At 40.8% G+C, this 20,601-nt stretch overlaps 1 protein-coding gene across 2 annotated transcripts in view; it reads right to left on the bottom strand.

The window, feature by feature from the left end:
* CASR (calcium sensing receptor) overlaps positions 1–20,601 on the bottom strand; it is a 74,751-nt gene that overhangs the window by 19,764 nt on the left and 34,386 nt on the right. Inside the window, exons 2-4 of one of the 2 annotated variants that reach the window (XM_035569588.1) lie at positions 19,712–20,156; positions 10,810–11,116; positions 6,504–7,385 (exon numbers count right to left, since the gene is read on the bottom strand). In XM_035569588.1, the coding sequence (XP_035425481.1) occupies positions 6,504–7,385; positions 10,810–11,116; positions 19,712–19,896 (1,374 nt within the window). In that variant the 5' untranslated portion in view covers positions 19,897–20,156. Of the gene's footprint in view, positions 1–6,503; positions 7,386–10,809; positions 11,117–19,711; positions 20,157–20,601 lie in introns of those variants that run through there. The other variant, XM_050714209.1, reaches the window with a different exon arrangement.

The raw sequence follows: 20,601 nt of genomic DNA, 5'->3' as shown, positions 1-20,601 counted from the left end.
TGTCAGCAAAAGGAAGAAATCATGTCCATGGGGAATCCCTAGACCTGGAATATAAGGATACAAAAAATCAAGCTGTTTTCTGACTAGTCACCTGACTCAGTAATGTACAAGTGTAGGCCAGTCATAATGGAGATCTCTGTAGCCAACAGAACAGAGAAAATCCACCGAAAATCTAGAGGAAATGATGGAATGACTGTGCCTGATCTGCATACATGATAAATCCAGTATCAGTTCAGAGGTTTTGTCTGTGTTCATTAAAACAAAAGCTCATTAATTAGGTGGTAATGATATGTCACTGTCCTCATCATACAAATAAAGCTCAAAGAACACTGTTTATTATGGCATGCCCTAAAAGTGTTGCTTCAACACAGATCATTCAAACAAGACTGTGAAACACAAGTATTATACTAATGGAAAGTAGAACTCATATACAAACCCCTGGAGAACAAATAGGAAAAAAAAGTCATTCAGTGTATTAAGAAATTTCTTGAATGTATTAAAATGAAGAGGGTGTCATGTATGCCAGACCCTCATGACGCAAGGTTGAAAGAGACAGATAAAGAGGATGGTGAAGGAGCAGGAAAGCAGAATGAGTGATGTGTTATTGCACTTGCTATCAGAAAGAAAAACACACAGGATGTTCTTATCCCAAGGGCACTTGCTTTGAAGCCATAATATGACATTAATGGAAGTGGAAGGTCCTTAAAAAGAGATTAGAGAACAGCCTGAGCAATTTAAATTGGATCTAAAAGACTGACAGAACCAGACAGTTCTTCACAGCATTCTACTAGCAATAAGAAGAGTGCTAATACAGCTGGATTACAATATACACATAAAAATGCCACATAAAAATGACTTGAATGACAAAGTCAGTATGCTACCTAATATTACTCCACAGCAATCACAACCCACATTACTAGTATACATGCAAGTATAATGCACGGCCAAGAGGGTGTCTGAAGTTTTCCTCTGTGTCAGTCCATGTAGGACATGCATCACTGCTCACAGGGACACTCCAGAGTCAGCCTCTGATGGACTTGCAACAGGGGCCAAGGGAAGACAATAGCATAAACAGCAGAGGGATGTCCTCTGTAACCAGATTGGTTAACCTGACCTCAATCCCAAGAAAAACAATGGGAAAACAAGAGTTAGAGGTTGAGGATCAATTAATACAAAATTACAGGATAGACACATAATTGCTACCAGTCAATAAGGCTTTGAGAAATATGGATCTTGTTAATACAAGTTTGGTTGTCAAACACATCCCTTTGGAATTGAAATACCTAGGCTTTACATTTAATGTAAAGCATCCTTCCATGGATCAAGGTTTACCAACAGATTTCTAAAAGCAAACCATCCGTTCATAGCATCCTCGAGGCTCAGTAAACAACTCAGTGTTATCCAATATGTCCTTCAGTACTCTGGCAGCAAACACAGAAGTGCTGCTGGGAGAACTTGCAGAAAACAAATGGTTTAATGTAACAGTAAATAACAACAAAGACAAATCATTCCCCCTAGGTTGCTCTCTCACATTGGGGTTTAGTGCAGTGAAATTCAGACTTACATATCAAGGCATTAGAAATTCCAGCCACAGGCACAGAAAGGGTACCACATCCTGTAAAGCATTACAGGCAATTCATTGCAGCCTTTCCACCATGGTAAGGAAGGCTAATGTGACTTGTACATGTATAAATGAAGAAGTAATAAGTGTATGTAAATGTGGGACTTTTTATTTTTATTTATTTATTTTTTCCATTTCCACTGTCTGGCTGTGCTGAGGCTGTTATAGCAATACTGAAAATGTGTCAAAAAGGATGAGTAACTGGACAAGATACAGAAATAAACCAGAAAGAGTATCTTAGGACCTAAATTCACTCTGTTTAAATTACCAAGATAAGACTGAGGAATCATTTGATCAATATGCATAAACACCTCATTGAAAGATATGATGGACTGTAAAATCTAATAAAGCAAGGCCAAGTAGAGACCAGTGGAACTAAAGGCTAGCTAAAAATTCAAACTAGAAATAAGACACGATCTGTGACAGGAGCTGTGACCTGCCATAGACCATACTAATAAAGAAAAAGCTCTGATAGGTAGCACATCTGCTGGGGATAATAAATCTTGTTCCACACAAGTATGCTGGCAAACACAGCCCTTCATAAGTGAAATACCCAGGCTTTACATCTAATGTAAAGCATGCTTTAGATGGATCAAGATTACTCTCCTGAATGTGATATACATTTACATGGTTTATTATACGAAGGATTATAAACTGCACAGTCATTTAGCAAGTGGCTCTATTTTAACATTTTTGAGGTTCCTATTAAGGTTTTGTCTCTGTACAGACAAAAGCAGCAGCACATGTACAGGGAGAGCTCATTGTCAGTGCTATTGGATGGTGCTCTGTAGTGTACTCTATACGCTTCTATCTGTAGCAAGAGCCACCATATGAAAGAACCAGTGTGGACACCTAGTCTATACCCGATGACATAGTTGCTTTGTTTTCCACTTTTAACAAACACAATATGAACTAACCCATTGCACACATAGGCCCAGGGAACTGTGTTTACTAATGGTGAAGAATCTATCATCAGAAATCCTGACTGAGTAAATGATGCTTTAATGCTCTTGGGATGTCAACATATTGCACAGTAACTGTTATGGTAAAATATCTAAGAGCCTAAAATAGTGTTCTTTTTATTAATTTAAGTCTAAATTTAGTTCTAAGTAGTATATTGTGATTTGTCCAATTATTAAAGCTATTAGTAGAGCCAATAGTTATCCTACAAGCTCAGTGTTTTTAGGTAGCATAATCCACATATAATATCTTGCATAATCAAAATCTGATTAAAATGTCTCTTCTGGGAGGTGTTTAATGCCATCTTTACCCATCTGTGCAGAGATCTAATCAATATATGAGGCTCACTGCACCCATTTGCTGTCACTTTCCAGTAACAACTTCTTTATAGTCAGTCTATTCAAAGTCCCAACAGGATCTGAAACTGCCTCTATCTTCATAGCAATTCTTCCTGAACGACTAAGTTTCATATCAGCCTCAGTTAATACCTGTCTTGAAATTGTCTTGCTCTCTATACCACAAAGCAGTTGTTTTCAGTACACCATTTTAATTGTCCAACTGGCTAGTTCCACAGACACAAAATTGATTAGATAAGTGCTTAGGTTCAAAAGCCTGTAGAGACGTATATCATCTAAGGAAACACTCACTTCTTTAAAGCCTTGCAGAATCAATTGACACACAGCCAGACATACATAAATGCAAAGTTGGAGAAGGCACCAGTCCATTTTTACCTCTTCATAATGGGTGTCACCAGCACAGAGGAAGGAACTGTTGGCTGGGAGGTGCACAGTCCTGTAATAAAAGACTTCAGCTGATCCTAGTTGAAGCAAATTCACATTAATTTTTATTTTTTTTTATTATTTATTTTTTTTTACTTTGGTGGAACAGCAGAAGGCAGTTTTTCACTAAGTCTGAGGTCAATCAGATTTCTAGGCATAGAATAATTTACTTGAGTGTGTCCTTTACCTTCTAACCATTTGGACAGTACATTTTTCAGCATGTACATCTTTGCCTTGGTGACTAGAAGAGCTATCTAATTTTTTATTCATGAACCTGCCAAAGCTTACAGATGCCAGTGTAACCACAACTTGAAAATATTCTGAGTCCATCTAAGGATGCTCTGCTCCATGACCCTGTGACTGCACACTTTTGCTTTCTCAGGAGCCTTCTCAAGAGCCTACTCAAGAGCCCTATTGAATCACAATGATTTTACTGTGAGACAGAAAGAGAGACCCATCAGCTCTTTGTTCAAAAATGTGGGCTGTTCTATCAAAGAAGGTGTTAAGAAAACAAGGACTATTGGAGCTGTTACTGAGAAACAGGACAAAGAGGTAGGGAAGAAGCTTCAGTGCAGGAGGCCTGAGCTCATGTTGTACCCTTGCCATACTGTTCTTCTATAGCTTATGGGAGAGCCTGTGTTTGGGGAAAGCAAGTCCATGAACCAGCGAAACAAACAGAATTAGCTCTACTCAATACACTCTTCTAAAAAATTACAGTCCACCAGTGAATGGGAATGCGTATCTAGCTGGCTCACAGTAGTTCTGTGCCAGGCTTCATGCTATCCAGTTCAAATGAACTGATCACTGAGGCAAAAATGTTATTTCTATACACAAATCCACACAAACACCCTGAACAAAATATATATAACAGTTCCTCCAAAAGGTTTGTATTCTGAGTGCATAATATACTAGCAGACAATGAAAAAATAATAACTCTTATGAGTTAGTGGGATAATACCACTGAAAAGAAACAAATTCATACTATACGAAATTACAAGGCAGAACACACCATTTATCCTCACCAGCCACTGATCCTGCTGGCAAAGACAACCATGGAAAGGAATTGAGGATAATGGAGCCACAAGTTCACAGGGATTGCCTTGTCTGTCACACACACCACCTGGTCAGTGACTTCAGACACTTAGTGGCTGCTACCTCCAGTGTCTGGCAGGGAGGCTTCCTTACACCCTCAGATTGCTTTCTACTAAGAAACCCTTGAACTGATTGTGAGAAAAGGGAGCAGACACAGAAGAACTGTCGTGACGGAAGTTAATTTCTGCAGTAAGGTTTCCTTCAGTCTTAGATTCTGGTTGTTCAGAAAAGCGTTCTCTGGAGATGCTGGAGGATGCAGGTTTGTGAGGTGAACCCATTACTCCCGTGGCTAAGGAAAACTTCCTGAAGGTAATGAGCCGCGATGCCTGATGTGAAGTAGGTGTGCACACAGATTTGGCATTTACCTGCTATTTGTAAGTTTGATGTTGAAATGAAGTGAAAAAATGCACAAATCAAATATGCTTGATGGCCAACGCCACATAATGGTGGTCATTTCAAATACGCACTGCTCCCTTGTAGCACCTGCTATTCCTAGCCAGTCACATTCCCCCCCCTCCCCCCTTTCTTGGTGCTCTAAGGCAGGAAGCCTGGATCAGGGTGCTTTACATTTTGATATAGCTATCCTTCAGTACCAGACAAGAAAAATAAAAAGACATTCTTCTCTATTTTGGAATCATCGACAATCACATTACTACAATATAGTGTGAATATCCCGCTCTTTTTTCTTTCCAAGGTGACAAAGCATGAGGGAATGAATTAAAAATATATTTATTCTGAAACACTTTTACCAATACAAGTGAAAGATAAATCTGTCTATGACTTGCCCAATTCTGCCAATATGCTCCTGAAGAGCAAAACAGCATTGAAGGACAGAAACCTCAGAGCCAGCAATTGGAGAATTCCCCTACACCAGGGCCAAATCCTGCACTTATTAACTCTGAGTAAAATGTCTTTGGCAGACCCAAATTAAGTACCTAGAGCTAAAGAGTGCAGTTTTCAAAACTGCCAAGAAAATCTTTTACTTGGTTTTGACTGATATTTATGTATTGACCGAGACTTGACAGGAACCAAACTGCAGTTCACAAATGCGAATGCTGACCCAATATCTGCAAAGTTTGTGGCATGGGCAGCCTCTATTTTGGTTAGTCTATCCCAGACAGAGGGAATTACGTATGCAAACATGGCTGTGATCCTCTTTTCATTCATTAGTGTTCTTCTGGTTTCAGATATGTTTGGGATCCAAGTTTTATGTCATGACCAGAACTGGGCAACTAATTTGCTGCATATTTGGCATATCTTCATTTGTTAGGCTTAAGTCTAATCCTTCTATTTCAGAAGGTAGTGGATATTCAAAACACACAATGAATAGTGCATTAGATAGCACAGTCAAATACATGATAGGGTATAGAGTATTAATAAAGGATCAGAAGACCAGAATGCCACAATATTATCCATAAACCAGTGAGCAGAATTTTTCAACTGAATTAGTGAATGTGTTGTTAGTATCGTTTTATCAGTTCACAAATACCATTGCTATCTATTATTTATCTACTATTTGCCCAATGGACACACATTATTTTTCTTCATTATTCAATCTGCTTTAGTTTGATCCTATATAAGCTGAAAATTGTGGAAAAAAAATATGGCCTGTATGGAAAATTGCTGTGGGATTGCAAAACCTGTAGAGCTTGCCAAAGACAATGAACTTTAAAAACTGTTTTCCTTGTTTATGTGTTCTCTCCAGACCCTCTTGTTTATGTAAGGGCTCAATATATGATCAAATTACATTGTGTCAGCCAGGCTGTGGTAATTGTCTGTGTGTGCACTTTTGGCCTGTAGCAAATACAAGAAAATTTAACTTAGTTTAAACCCCTTCCACTGCAGGCAAACCTTACACAAATTACTTTCACTGCAAGGTGGTTGCCTGCAGTGATATGCTAAATCCCAGGAGCCTGACTGTTTGTCCAAGACCCAGGATTGTGAAAGGCACCTCTCCCCAGGCAGCATGGAGATGCTCCAGGACAGCTTGTATTTTTTTTTTTCTATGAGTATCTTGCACAGGTATGCCTTAACAGCAACAAAGGACTTACCTGCCATGCCTCAACCTTCTTAATGTCTGCACAGGATCCGTTAGTGAAGAGTCCTTTCCCAGGGGTACAGGTGTATATATCCTGCAAAGCATGGGCAATAGAATATACTGCCAAATACACATTATAGGATATCCGCAAGTGTGTGTAGTCCATGTATGGTGTCTCCACACTGGTGATGTTCTCATCCCCTGTGCATGGAGGTCGAAAGGCAGTTGTACTGTTTCCAGTGCCCAAGCCCTCTTCATGGGCCTTGTGGAACGAAGCTGAAGCTGGAGAATTTTTGGACCCATCGGGGAGATAGCAGTTAAATGTCTCCTCCCAAAACTCCTTGGCAAAGCCATTGTTGGTGGATTTCTTGGGATGCACCTTCTGCAGGAACTCACGAAAGCCTGGGATCTGTCCTGCCTTCAGTGCAAACCCAATGGTGCTGCCAATGACACGGAAGAACTCTGGCATGGCTATCAGGGAAGAGCTGGCCCAGGCCTCACTCGCCAGCCAGATCTTGCCGGTGATGTTTCGCCTGACTATCTCTTTGATGAGCGGTTCCAGGTCCGGGCCACTGGAGAAAACAACAATTACTCTTGCTGTGGAGTTCTGGATGACCTCCACCACCTGCTGGATCTCCTCTTCGTCCGAATACTGTGAGATGAGCTCACTAAAATCAATGCAGATGTCTCTCTCCTCTGCCTCCTCCCGAAACTTTTCAATCCCTGGTCGTCCATAATCATCATCAGCTGCAATTGTCCCCACCCAGTTCCAGCGGAAGTACTCGATGATGTCTGCCATCGCGGTGGCCTGATGCTCGTCATTGGGGATTGTGCGGAGGAAGGACTTAAACTGGTTCTTATTGCTCAAAAGACGACTGGATGAGGCATAGCTGACCTGCAAGAGCACAGCAGACAAGCAAAACAGACCATGAAGTGAACTGCCTGGGAATAAAATGCCAACATTTACCTAGATTAACTATCAACCTAAACAGCCTCAGATGGGAGGAAGGGAGGGCTGGCACCACATGGTCAGCCATGTTCTCTTGGCTTGTGGTTGCACACAATCCACTCTGAGAGACTGTATGTACTTGTAACTCTGGGTGTCCTACAGAGACACACATGGAGGAGCAGCTGCTCAGACCCGAGCGGATGGAGCAAGTGTGTGCCCTCCAGTAAGGCCAAGGGTCAGAGGGAGTGTGACACTGACACTAGCCTGGGGGAATGGCAAGGAGGTGAGCCATGGGTGGCACTGACTCTCCTGTCACCTCTGTCCCCATCCTTAAACAGGCTCCATCAGGAAACATAGGCCTGTTATTTACAACCTCTGCCAGCTGGAGGAAGGATGTGATGTGCATCAGTGGCCTTGACCCTGGGGAGTGTTAAGGTAATGCTAGTCGTTACCTTAGCACGATTTCCTGATTGCCGGACATAATCAGCAAAGAAGCCAGTAGACGTTCCTCACTCGATGAGCCACCATGTTTTGCCATCAAAATGGGATTTTATTTCCTTTACTAAATCTATCAAGAAATGTTTTCTTTTTCCTAATCAGAACAAGTGCCATATGCTTTTAAGATATAATTTGAATTTTCTGTAAGTAGGGAAACAATAAAACCCAAAAGAGAATAGTTTAAAGATATGAAGAAGTTTTAAATCTCACTTATCTTTGCATTTTGAGATTGGTATCTGAACTCTTTAGGACTGCCTCTCACTTTGAAAAATCTTCTATAAACAGTTCATTTTGTACAAAGTGGAAATTTACATAAAACCTTATCTCTTCCTTAAACTCTGGCATTTAGTGCTTCTGCAAGAAGAAAGAAAAGAAGGAGGTTTCCTAGTGCAGTTTCAAGGGCCACAGGAACATACTGTCGTTTCACAGAGCTATGCTCTCCCCTGGACAGGCTCCTACCCAGAACTACTCTCATCTCCTGCAACCTCGTGCCAGAAGGTACAGACAAGGTACTCCAATCCTGCAGATGCTGTAAGAGATGAATTTCCTCTCCAGGGATATTTGTGTGCAAGAGCGAGGCCTGGATTCTCCAAGGGAGGTGACCTTAGACAATGTCACAGTGGCTTCCCTGTTTAGACGTTAGCAGTGCCCATTGGTTTGGGAGCTTCAGCAAATGTCCTGGCATCTCTTTTAAATGTGGAAAAGCCTATCTTTAATGAGTCCCCTCATTCTTAACCACTGGCAATTTAATAGGGTACACTGAAGTAAGATACTAAGAAATAGAACAGAAGCCATAACATTTTCAGTTTCTATGTCAACAGGATGAGTAATGAGCCTTAGGTTAATTGTAAAATATACTTCCAACTTATACTGAAATGTAGGGTTTATTAAGCATGGATTTGCTAATGGCTTGCTATAAATGGCACTGATAATGCATAATCTAATGCTGCCCAACAACTCCCAGTTTAAAAGCCTGCTTTCTGTTGTCAGACTCCAGCCACCTGTCTGAAATTTCATTCCACATTGAGAACTGAACCTACTGACCTCTACCCATTTCTGTAACCACTAGATAAAGGCTACTTCCTTATAGCATAAACATCATTCCCTGTTCAAAGAAAAACTCTGAGAACTGCAAACATCTATTAGGTACAGTCAAACCCACCGACCCTTCTCAGTAGCTCTTGTTAACCTGGTAATGTGACGTGTAAATTAACAGTATGCCTTAAAATGCCACCACAGTGTTTATTACACACCACCTTCCAATGCTGCTCTGGGCAATATCTAGACAGCAGATGTTAGTCATAGCTTAAACCATTCTTTCCTGCTCAGACACCCAACGTCCATTTCTTCAGATTCCTGCAAGGGAATCAGGCTAATAAGAACATTAAGTAGACAGGATATATTACAGTGCACCAGGCAGGCAAGAATTCTTCCTTCTTCATTTGTGATATAGGTGGGAATTAGAGCCCTGGCTGAAATAATGATATATTCTCTCAGGGCAGAGAGAGAGAACAGCATGATGCAATCTTGTCACAAGGCCTTCTCTAAGCTCTGGCACCTGCACTCATTTTAGAAGGGGAACAAGAAATATTAGGCTATACAAGGCAACACCAAAATGCATAAAGCCAAGCACTTTCCAGAAGTTGTCTTCAGCGTGGAAATCTAAAATCAACAGCAGCAACATTAGGCTATAATATGCCAACCTCTTATTTTGCTTAGGGTCTTGGCAGAGCAACAGCTTCGTCAAACAAAAGCATGGGACTGTGGATACTGTCCCTGGTCCCAGCAGATTCAGCGAACAGCAAGAAGGATGCTATGGCACAGCAGCTGGCACAACTACTCTGCCATACAGATGACCCAGGAACAAGCTGGGACATATACACATACTATCACAAATCTTGTTTTGGAGGCCCTAAGTCAAAGAAAGGCAGGTCAGCCCAGAATAACCCTTCACAGCACCTGATCAGCAGAAACAACAACTTTGCAGATCACCTACTTGAATAATCAGAGATACTGACAGAGGTAAGAGTGTCTGGCAACGAATGAGGTCTGCCTTACCAAGCTCTGTGCAAGGTGGGTGTAACTAGAGATTGACCACAGTGAAACAACATCACAACTAAGCTGTCATAGTTGGCAACTGACAACGACTTGTCTAAATTACCCGTGGTCACAGGCTAAACGGCTCATCCTCTACCCTCCCCCTAGGCTAAAACTCTACCTTCCTCCTAGACTACAATATTGCTGTTGGCTGGATGTTGTTACTGGCTGCCTGGTAATCTTTTTTTGGGGGATTACAGATTTCTACCATAAGAAAAAGACATATTTTGTATTGCCCCTCTCCTTGAGGGTCTATGTGAAGTGGCAAAGATCAAACAAGCCATGGAGGCTGAACTTTGCTTGAGCCCTTGTGGGTGGCAGAGAGTGGAACAGAGAACCTGGCACAGCCTCTGAATATGCCTGTACTGGTCCAAATATGTATCCGACAAGTATGAGACCGAAGGCTTGTATCTTTTACTAATAAAAGTATTCATTTTGATGTGACGCAGCACATTTGGAGGGAAATAAGACTGTTTTCTGTTAGATAAACCATTGTCCCACTCTGAAAGACAGTGCTTCCCATCATTATCTTACCCCTTAACCCTCCAAGGATGTATTCAGTTACTGTATACAGTTAGGGCCTCTCCATTTCCAAACCTTCTTATGTTTGAAACAGAGACAGAGCACATTAGCAGCAGTGCAGTTCTCCATCCTTGTTCTGCAATGCACCCCTCTCCAAACAGCAATATCCCCAGCTGTGCCATACACCTGGTAGCACTGCAGAGCAGAGAGGCAGGCCACATGTGTAATCTAAGCAAGACAAGTGAAAGCATACCTGAGGTATGTAAAAGAGTCCCAGCAGATTGGCCACGGCGGTGGAGACCCCAGAGCCGGTCGCCCCCACGACTGCAATGGTGGAAGGGATATGTTCTGAGCAGTTGCAGAATTCGTCCAGGTTCAAGGAGTCTATCTTGTTCTGAGCCACAAAACTCAGAGTGGCCTCAAGGGCTTTAGAGACTGTATTGCAAGTATCAAATATCCTGTATCCCAAGGTCATGTTGGGAAGGAGATTTGGGCTACTGTTTATTTCTTCTATGGCAAAGATCATAGCCTGGAGCCAGCGGAAGCCTCGGAAATTATACCTGGGAGAGTGAAACAAATAAAAATAACACAGAGTGAGAAGGAGGGAAACAGAGGAAATGAGACCAGAGCTGAGACAAGGGGAGAATGAAAGATTCTAGATACAAAAGGCAAAAGCAGCTTACACTATTTAGCTCAGTCTCGCATCCGGCTGAATTCAGAAACCTTTGCTTTTGTGTGTTCAGTGGTTATAAGAGAGGTGTGCATATGCGAAAAGGTTTTGTTCTGCTTTTCAACTCATCAGTTTGGGAGCTCAGTTAAGAGATTGTGAGGATAAAATGACCTTTTCTAAGTCCCCGGAATTCTGGGAAAGTCAAAAGAGAGCATGCCTGCAGGGTTGGTTCTCCTGAGGACACTGGGCCTGGATCTCATGATTCTTTAGCAAATGCTCTAACACGAAGCTTCTCCTACCAGATTTCCTTCCAGCCTGCCTCCTCTGACACGTTTCTGAATGCAGATGGCAGTGTCTGCTAAGCCTGAACATGATGCTGACAGGAACTTGGGCTCAGGGATACCTAGTATGCCAGGGCCTGGTGGCTTTAGTCAGGCAATGTGAGATAAGCCGCAGCACTGGCATATTGCTGGATGCTCTGCTCAGGAAAATTTAGTCATCTGTAACACTGGGCCTCATATCACCACTTCACACTGTGAGAGAGGGCACAGCCAACCTGTTTATATCAGCAAACAGAGATATGTTATAAATCCTAGCATAACTTGTTAACTTGCTAATTAGGTACTTCATTGTTTTCATTGAAAGAATAATATTCTCTTTATTATGGTGTTTTCATACATCTGCTTTAGACACAAGCTCAGAAGTTGCCACCAGAGCTGGCCTGTGAAACTGAAACACCGTTTTTTTGAAGCTTTCTCTGTTCTCTGAAGTGGAGAAGCTGTGTTTTCTGACATGGAATAGGAGCTGATGTTGGGTGAGTGACTAACCCAAAACAGGGAGAAGCTTCTTCATGGAAAGCAGCAGGAAGAAAGTAACTTTGACATGTGCTATTCTCTTACAGTAAAAGTTGTAAAACTCTGAAAGCAATCAGTTGTGTGTCTATTAAGCTGCTACATTTTGGGATAACTCAGCTGGAATGGCTAATTCGTCTATGAACTGACACTTGCCTTTCCTTGTAATGCACTATAGATCAGGTTAGCAACTGGTTTACAGTTTAGTGTTGAGTTGCAGTTGGAAACAGGAAGGTGTCAAAACTGTTATGCTTGAAAACTGATGGGACCCAGAACACGATGAGCCTGGGGAAATGGTTGGGCCTAGAATAGATTCTATATAAAATGGTAGATTTTGGGTTTCAAATAAGTGTTATTTTGAAATGCTTTTCCATACCAAGGTGAAGGTTTCTAAAAATGAGGTTCATAAAATCATGGCCTTTCAATTTCTGAGATATACGACCAGAACATTTTTTAATTACTGGATTAAATGAATTGCTTCCAAAATTTATGTTTCCTATGACTGATTTCTTCAAAGCTGAATGAACATACCAAAATTACTGATTTTCTAAGAGTTTTATCTGACTTATCTGGAATCAGAAATTCTAAAGATATCACATCTAAGGTTCATTTTTAGGTCCTAAAAACTTAATTTATCCAACTTAATTTCGCCAGAAATCTTTGGATAACTTCCAAAAGAGGTTCTGTTCTGACACTGTACCTCAAACAGCAGACAGCATGGTTTCAGCACAAATCTCTTGAGCAACTTCAGGTCAGAAAGGTTGAGGCCAATAAAAATCCTTAGTTATAATGTATGACCAGATGGACAGCTAGCTTTTCTTAGATCACCGTTTAGAAAATGGACACCGTTTAGAACATTGGAATGTGGGCTACATTTAGAATTTGGTCATTTAGATTTTTTTTCTCTAGTTCCAAACCATTAAGGAGTGAAAGGCAATGGGAGAGCTCTGAAATAAAAGGGCAAGTCTCAGAGTGAATAAGGCAGTGAATATAAAAAAAAACACAAATGTGCTAGGCATACCAAGCTGCCTCACCCAGTCTCTAATGCACTCTGGGAATCAGAATGGCAGCAAGAATGGGTTTTATGATACTTCTTTTTAAAAATCTAAATCTGTGCACAGATCTTTTTAACTAAAATGAAAATAGGATTTGAAACAAGGAACGATATTCAGGCTCCCAGTGTAAAACAGAAAAAACTAAAAGCATTTTTATATATTTAAAGGGAAGAGTGCTGAGAAGTTGGGAAGTACAACTGTAAGGATTTTCACACACTCTAGTATGTGTAAACATAAGTATAAGTGAGTTCACATTACATTATAGAAGTGGATAAAAAAAAAAAGATTGAGTATTCTGTCCCTTTGACAGCAATTTGGTTTAAATTATTAAAATGCTGCAATATTTCAGGTGGTTTCTTCAAAAGCAGTAAGAAGTGGACTGTCTTCTCCTTGATTTCAAAGAATGTTTGTTATTCAATATGGTATGTGCATCACTCAGATGCAGAGTGACTAGATTTTAGATTTCAAATGAGTGCCATTTTAAAATGCTTTCAGATATGTTTCCATTACCAAGGTGAAGATTTCTAAAGATAAGCTTCATGAGATTGTGAACTTTCAATCTCTGAGTTACATGACCTGAGATATAACAGACCCATGATACACAACTGCTTTTCTTTTCCTTTCTGACATATGTTCCTGATGAATATTTATTTATAGCATTAGGCCTGCACTTCATTTGTTTGAGATTGGATTGACTTTCTTTTGGAGGGGAAAGGAAGGGATGGAAGCCTTGTCTAGGAGTTATATTCCAAATGTGTTTGAAATGCTTTTGATAATTTATCTCATACTAGCATGGACAGCAGCCGTGCAATTCTTTCCAGTTGCACCTCTAGTGATAGCAGCGTCGGCAGATCAGCAGAAGAGGATCAGATGGGATGGAGACAAACACATCTCACTCCATCTTTTCTAATACCTCATAGATCTTCAGACAAGGTCTCATTTGTTAACTGAGAGTATTCTATTAGTACTATAGTGCTAACACTGATATGGTCACATGAACACAGTGACACTAAACTGGTCTTACTGAAGCAAGATTTCAGGATTCCTTCAGTCTATGTGAATGGAAATTGTGTGTATAAATCCTTTTCCATTGTACTGTAATACCCCAACAAAAGATTGGAAATAGGTTACTTCTGGCTTGGTGTGTATGTGAGTGATGGGTAAAAATGGCCTTTGAACTTGGCAGCAGGTTACACAGATCCAGCTGACCTTTTGTTGACCTGCTGTGACTACTGTGACTAGTCACTGTCATATTCTTTCAACCATGCAGAAATTTGACTGGTAATTTCCATTAAGAAAATACATCATGTAAAGGATTCACTAATAGAAACAGACATTTCATTAGACTTCCAGAATCCTTAAATAGCTACTGGTATTGTTTTAGTGGAAAATAAGCAGACTCCAAAACTTATTTTCTGACATGTTATTTTTGCAGGTGCATTGGCTTAGTCTTGCACTTTAGCATTTCTGAGATGTGCTGCTATGAAAAGTGGGCATTAAGCTCTAAATGGAAGTTTAATGTAAATAATTCAGTGCCCAAAGTTGTAGAATTGAATTTTTATGTACACTCAGTTCTTTAAATGCTTCCGTTATAGTGACCATTCTCCCACCTGTCCCTCAGACCCAGAGCAATCCACTGTTCTTTCAGTTCCCAGGCAGAAGCCCAAACAAAAAAAGAGATATCAGAAAAAAAATCCTCCACAAATCTTCATCTTAATCTTCACATCCCCAGGGGAAAGCTTATTTTTGCAGCAGTCCAGTTTGCTAGACAAGATTTTTTGCTAGACTAGTTTGCTAGATGATATTGCAAACAACATCGTACTAATTCCCATAGGTTTCTTTCTAGGTGGTATAAATGTGTCTATGCAGGGATGCTCAGGATGCACATGCTCCTCCTGTCATGGGCTTATGATGGGACCCTGCTCAAGCTGTTCTCTAAGTTTCTCCATCTGTAAGATGAAGCCAAAGCCAATAAATGCACAGGGGAGTGTCAGAAAGGATGAAGGATTGCAAAGCCTAATGACTGCAAGAAACCCTGAGGAGAAACCTGAAATAGTGATTGTTTGTTTATCTGGTTCTTGGTAGAACAGATCGTGTTGTCTGGATCCAGCAGGGAAATGGAGATCTGTTAGTTTCCATGAAGGAGAGAAGGTCATGAATTCACAGCTTCATGCGAATCCATGACCTTCATTCTTGCAATGCATGAAACTGAGACCTTTACTATATGAAAGAAAAGGAGAAAGCAATGTGAAAGTTCTAAACAGCTTCCACTTACTCTCCCATATCTGATGTCATTTTTTTCAAGAATGGTGGCAAAGGCTGCATATGCCTCTTGGCTCATATCAGTACTCCTCTTCCTGTAGTGGTTGTACACACATACTAATTCCTCTGTCCTCTCTAGATTTCCAGTACATTAATTACATGTTATTGCTGCTACTACCACTGCTATTACTAAGATATGCGAAGGGGAGACCTTCGGTCATTTGTCAGATTCCTGCAGTCAGGAGGTATAACGAGTTGCTTACCACCCTTAAAAGTTAGAACTTTGGTTAAGGGAACTAACTGTGCAGGCCAAAGCTCAGAAGGAGGCTGAGAAGGAGGGTGGAAGAGAAAGATGAAAAGGAAATAACTTGCTGTTGGAGGGGAAAGAGAAGATCTAAATAGCATGATAAGCATACAGTTCTGCATTTGGATTAGCAAACACAACCACAAGAAAGAGTGCCTCGGGCTAGCATTAAAACTCTGTTCTGTCAGACACGCTGACCCAGTGAGCTCAAGTGTCCTGGAGACATGTAGTGTGAAGCCGTACACTATGACACTAGGACGATGTCTCACCACGCAGTGTTTCACAGCTCAAAGGCTGTCACAGTGTAGGACCTTGTCTAGATCGCTGATCAGAATAAAGGAAATATTCACAAAAATGACAACCTTGTTACACCATATTGTCTACGCTGTATCTCAACACAGTGAAGGTATGTGCTCATTGCAAACAGTACATTACAGTGAGAAAAATCCATGGGTATGGCCAATCTGTGCAATAATACTATCAATAACACTACTAACAATAACACTAACAACATTACCACCACTAAAACTGCTAATCTACCTGGCATCAAGAAAGGACAGAGAAATCAGGTTATGAACAGGCCTCTGTTGGTGCTGATAGGGAACAGGGGTCAGGGATTGCTTGTGCTGCAATCAGACTCTGTCTCCAACCGTACACATCAGATATGCATCAGCAAATGTTATAAGGAAAGTTGCTGTGACAGCACCTGAGATACACAAAGACAGAAGGTGTATTTATATCAAATGTGGGACACTTTGTTTAAACAATAAACCCTGTAACTAATTCTGAAGCAAAGGAAACACTCCTGTATGACATTTGATGTGGCAAAATCATGAGAAAGTTTACAGTTTGGACTCTATAACCCGTTGCTCAAAATGCAAAGATGCATTTTCAGTAGAATCAGCATGAAAGGAACTATGAACAGATCATTATTGTTCCCTTTTCCTTTCACTGCTGGGTTATGGGAACAGTTTTTCAAACAATCATGTGCAAGGTATGCACAGTAGGTTTGTTTGCTGAGCTGGGGATATAAGCACAGTACCACAAGAGTATGAAGATTGTGAAAATTAAAAGAGTGGAGGGAAAACTGTCCTACCCATTTTAAGAGGCCCTGTTCAGGAGTATAGGTATGGCACTGAACAGAGCTACATGTGTGGAAAAAAGTCCAAACAGCACAGATCAGGTTGAATGGTTCTCAGATGAAAGGAAGGCCACATTCTCATAAATAGTTTGATACTGAACTCCAGAAGACGCAGAGGACAAACCACCTGTAGGGTTTCAGTAGGACCCTTAGGTTTTTTCTTGGACTCAAGGCAAGGAGCCTGTCATGGTCTGATGACTTTTTGCTGTTATTGCCTAATGGTGGAGAGAATGATGAAAGACAGAGGAGAGAGGATGCCCACAGACTCCTCTACCGACCTGGGTCTAGTTTTCCTAATGGATATGTGACATATTTTCCTATGCAATAAAGAGATTAAAGGCCATCTAAAAAAGGGATGGATATCAAATGAATTAGCCTCAGCTTTGAAAAGATACAGTACCACTGAAGAAAGCTCAGAGAAGTGTGAAAAGGGCAGTCAAAGTATGAAACTGATTTTGAACTGTTGGTTTCACCAGGTGCTGCCATGCTTATGCTACTTTAGTGGGTTTGCCATCCTACAAAAATTTGTGATGCTACAAGACTGGGGAGATTTGACTTTGGGAAGATACTGAAGCCTATAATTTTATTTTCCAGAAAGTATGAGTTTCATTTTTCTGGACTAACCAACTGCCCAGAACTGAGGAAACTGAATTGTGATATGGAAGACTCTAGCTCATGACTTGGAGAATGTATTGAGTCTGCATGCACAACCCTACCCCAGGTTACTACCTAATAATAGGGTCCAAAACCAAAAAGGACCACCTTTTGGTTGTGGTCCTGTCTTGTGAGATCTCTGTATCTCTGTGCAATTCCAGACAGAGGAATCTTCTGCTTGAGACAGCAAATCATTTCAGGAAAAATATCTGCTTTCAATTTAACGTGTACTAGTAACAAAAACCTCACCACAGCACATAAACTGTCTCATGGATTAAATGTCTTCATCATTAAAATCTGATGACCAGTCTCAAAAGGTATGCCCAACCTAACCATTTTTGAACTAAACCTTTCCTGGAAATAGGCATTTACTGGTGAAGATGTACAATGAAAGAGCTTTGAGCTACCTCTAGGCAAATTGCTCCTGTTGTAGTTGCTACTACCTCTGCAGCTAGATTTTTTCCTTCCTTTAAGTATTCTTTTGCATTATGCTATCAACTCATAACTTGTCCAGTTCCTTGAAGAAATATGGAAAATGGCATAAGTGCTTCTTCAGCCAACTCCTTCATTTTGTGCCTGCAGCTTCTTGGTGTAGGGGTAAGAGGAACACAGATTTTACCCATGGAAATTTCAGGTGGAGGATGCCTCTTGGCAGATCAAATGCCACCTATAAGGAGCTCCCATTGTGTCCATAAAACAGCTGGTCTACTTTTTCAGGATATGCCTATTGCAGGCACTGATGCCTAGTTAACAAATCTTTTGGCAACCTCACATTTACGGTACTTCTGGGGGAACATTCTCCTGTGATGCATTCTACTAATAAGTCCTTGTCAAGACTGTCACTGAGGCTGACCCAGTGCTAGCAGAAATGAATGCTATATTCAGTTTGCAAATACTGGCATGTGCTGCCTGTCACATGGAGCAGGTAAAGAAGACAATGAGCTGAAATATTCCATCACTTTTCAGCATTCCAGTTTTAAATTGCTGCATCCAGGAAAGAAAAATTACTAATACAAGCTACAGCTTGCTGCATGAAGTAGACATTCTACATACATTTAGTTTTTGACTTTTGTGTACACGGACTTAAGAAGGCAAAAGAACCCCAATTTAATTACTCTCCTTTCTTTGTGCTCCCTATGAGAACATCTGGGGATGCTCTCATAACCTGGATGGATACATTCTGCTGAATATTTCAGTAGGAAACTGCACCTGGAATCTCTGAGCATAGCAGGAATGTTGTCAGTTATTCTTCATTAACATTGCAACAGAACTGAACTAGGATGAGAGGTCCAAATAATTCTAGATATATAATTTATAACATATGATTTCAGAAGAGGTCTATGACACTGAAGTGCTTTCCAATGCAAGGTCATGACAAAACTCCCTATCAACTGTTTTTTTGGCTGTATGTGTGTATTTCAATTGCAATCAGTTTCTGTCAGTTCCCAATTGTTATGTGTATTATGTGCAGAGCTGTAAAGTGCCTCATGTTTCATCATAAAAATGCCTACACTTCAATAAGAGAAGCTGTTTTTATGTACATTTGTCCCTCCAGGGTTAACTGACAAAAATTTAGACAAAATCTATATGCACTGTTTACACAGAAGAAGACTGAGTGAGGAAAAGCTGACTGAGGAAAAGCTGAGTAAAGAGTACAAGTCTGGACTTTGTAAATGTCCTAAGAGGACAGCTATGTGTTCAGTGGGATTTTTTCAAAAGCAGTGACCTATGGCACTCTCACCTATTCACTTGTTTAGGCAACCAAACAGTTTGTAAAGATGAGAGGCAGACTGTAAATGAAACTCCAAATCTGATTTCTGAGATATTTTGCCATGTATGACTGTAATCAAATGAACTCAAAGGTACTACATGTGATTTTCTGTCTGTCTGCTAGGAAAGCTAATTTTTGGATACTATTCAAACATCCGCTGTGAATGGCCAGATAGATCAGTATATTCCTGTTTTGGCAGTGTTGAGTAATGCAGGGATTGCCCTCTTTTACTGTCCCAATATTACATGCGATACTCTTTTAAAATACACACAGTCTTTACAATTTTTTGCCCTGTTATTTACACCATATCTTTCCACTGCCTTGTAGAGCAGGTCTCTACAAACACTGGATTACAGACTGTATGTACACAGTTTATAGCATATCACTTGCAGTTAACTGTAGCACTCCCCCACCAAAACTTTTTTATTTTCTCTTTTTGTGGCTTACCTTATACACTCCACTGATTCGGGTCTTGACTTTAGATCCTGGTCTTTAGCAGCCACTCCAAAATGGATGGGGAACAATCCACCAAGAATAATGTCTCCCTTCTTCTGTGCCCGTTGGTTTGGCCCATAGGCAGCAGTGTTCCACGTAAATAGCAAAAGAATCAAACAGCAGCTATATAAAGTCATTGTTCCTCTTTTCACCAGGGGTTATAGGACGTGAAATTGGAAAATATGATGTACGAAAGCAGATGTCGCAATGTCCAAGCTTTTCCTTTCCTTAATACAGCACAGGGAGGATTTGGGACACATGACTGCAGGGAGGTAAGCAACAAGGTGGAAGCCACGGTGCTGGTATTTCTTGCTCTCCCTTCTCCATTGCAAAACAGCAGTTCTGCAGTCCTTGTTTCTTCATGGCCAAAGCATTACAGAGAGCCCACCCCTGAGAACTGCAAAAGAAAGAAATGAGAAGTGATCCCAGCTACACACCAGGGCCCCTTGATTCCAGGTTGGTTCTACTTTGACAAACAAACCTCTCAGTATACCACCCCCGCAGGCTGTCCCCACTCAGCAACCTGCCCAGGACACATACCACCTTTGAAAGAGGTTCAGGCACTGCAGGGATCACAGCCATGTCTCCTCAAACAAGTGTCAGGGATTCTCTCAGATGTCCTAACTCTCTATCACACCTGTGAAGTGTATTACCAAACCTACCTGTGATTCTACATGACTATGGCCACAGAAGACTCTGCAAAACTTGCAATCAGACCTCAACAGAGCACATTGTAGGAGATGCTTGGATGGGAAAGCTGTAAATATGGAAAAATCAAATGCATTAGGAATCAAAACCTTCTCTTAAGCAAATAACTAGGATAAAGTTTTGGTGTATTTCCA

The sequence above is a fragment of the Cygnus atratus genome, chromosome 1 (genome assembly GCF_013377495.2).
Source record: "Cygnus atratus isolate AKBS03 ecotype Queensland, Australia chromosome 1, CAtr_DNAZoo_HiC_assembly, whole genome shotgun sequence".
Lineage (NCBI taxonomy): Eukaryota > Metazoa > Chordata > Aves > Anseriformes > Anatidae > Cygnus > Cygnus atratus.
Note: the sequence above shows the minus strand (reverse complement) of the source record. Positions and strands in the feature narration are given on the sequence as shown.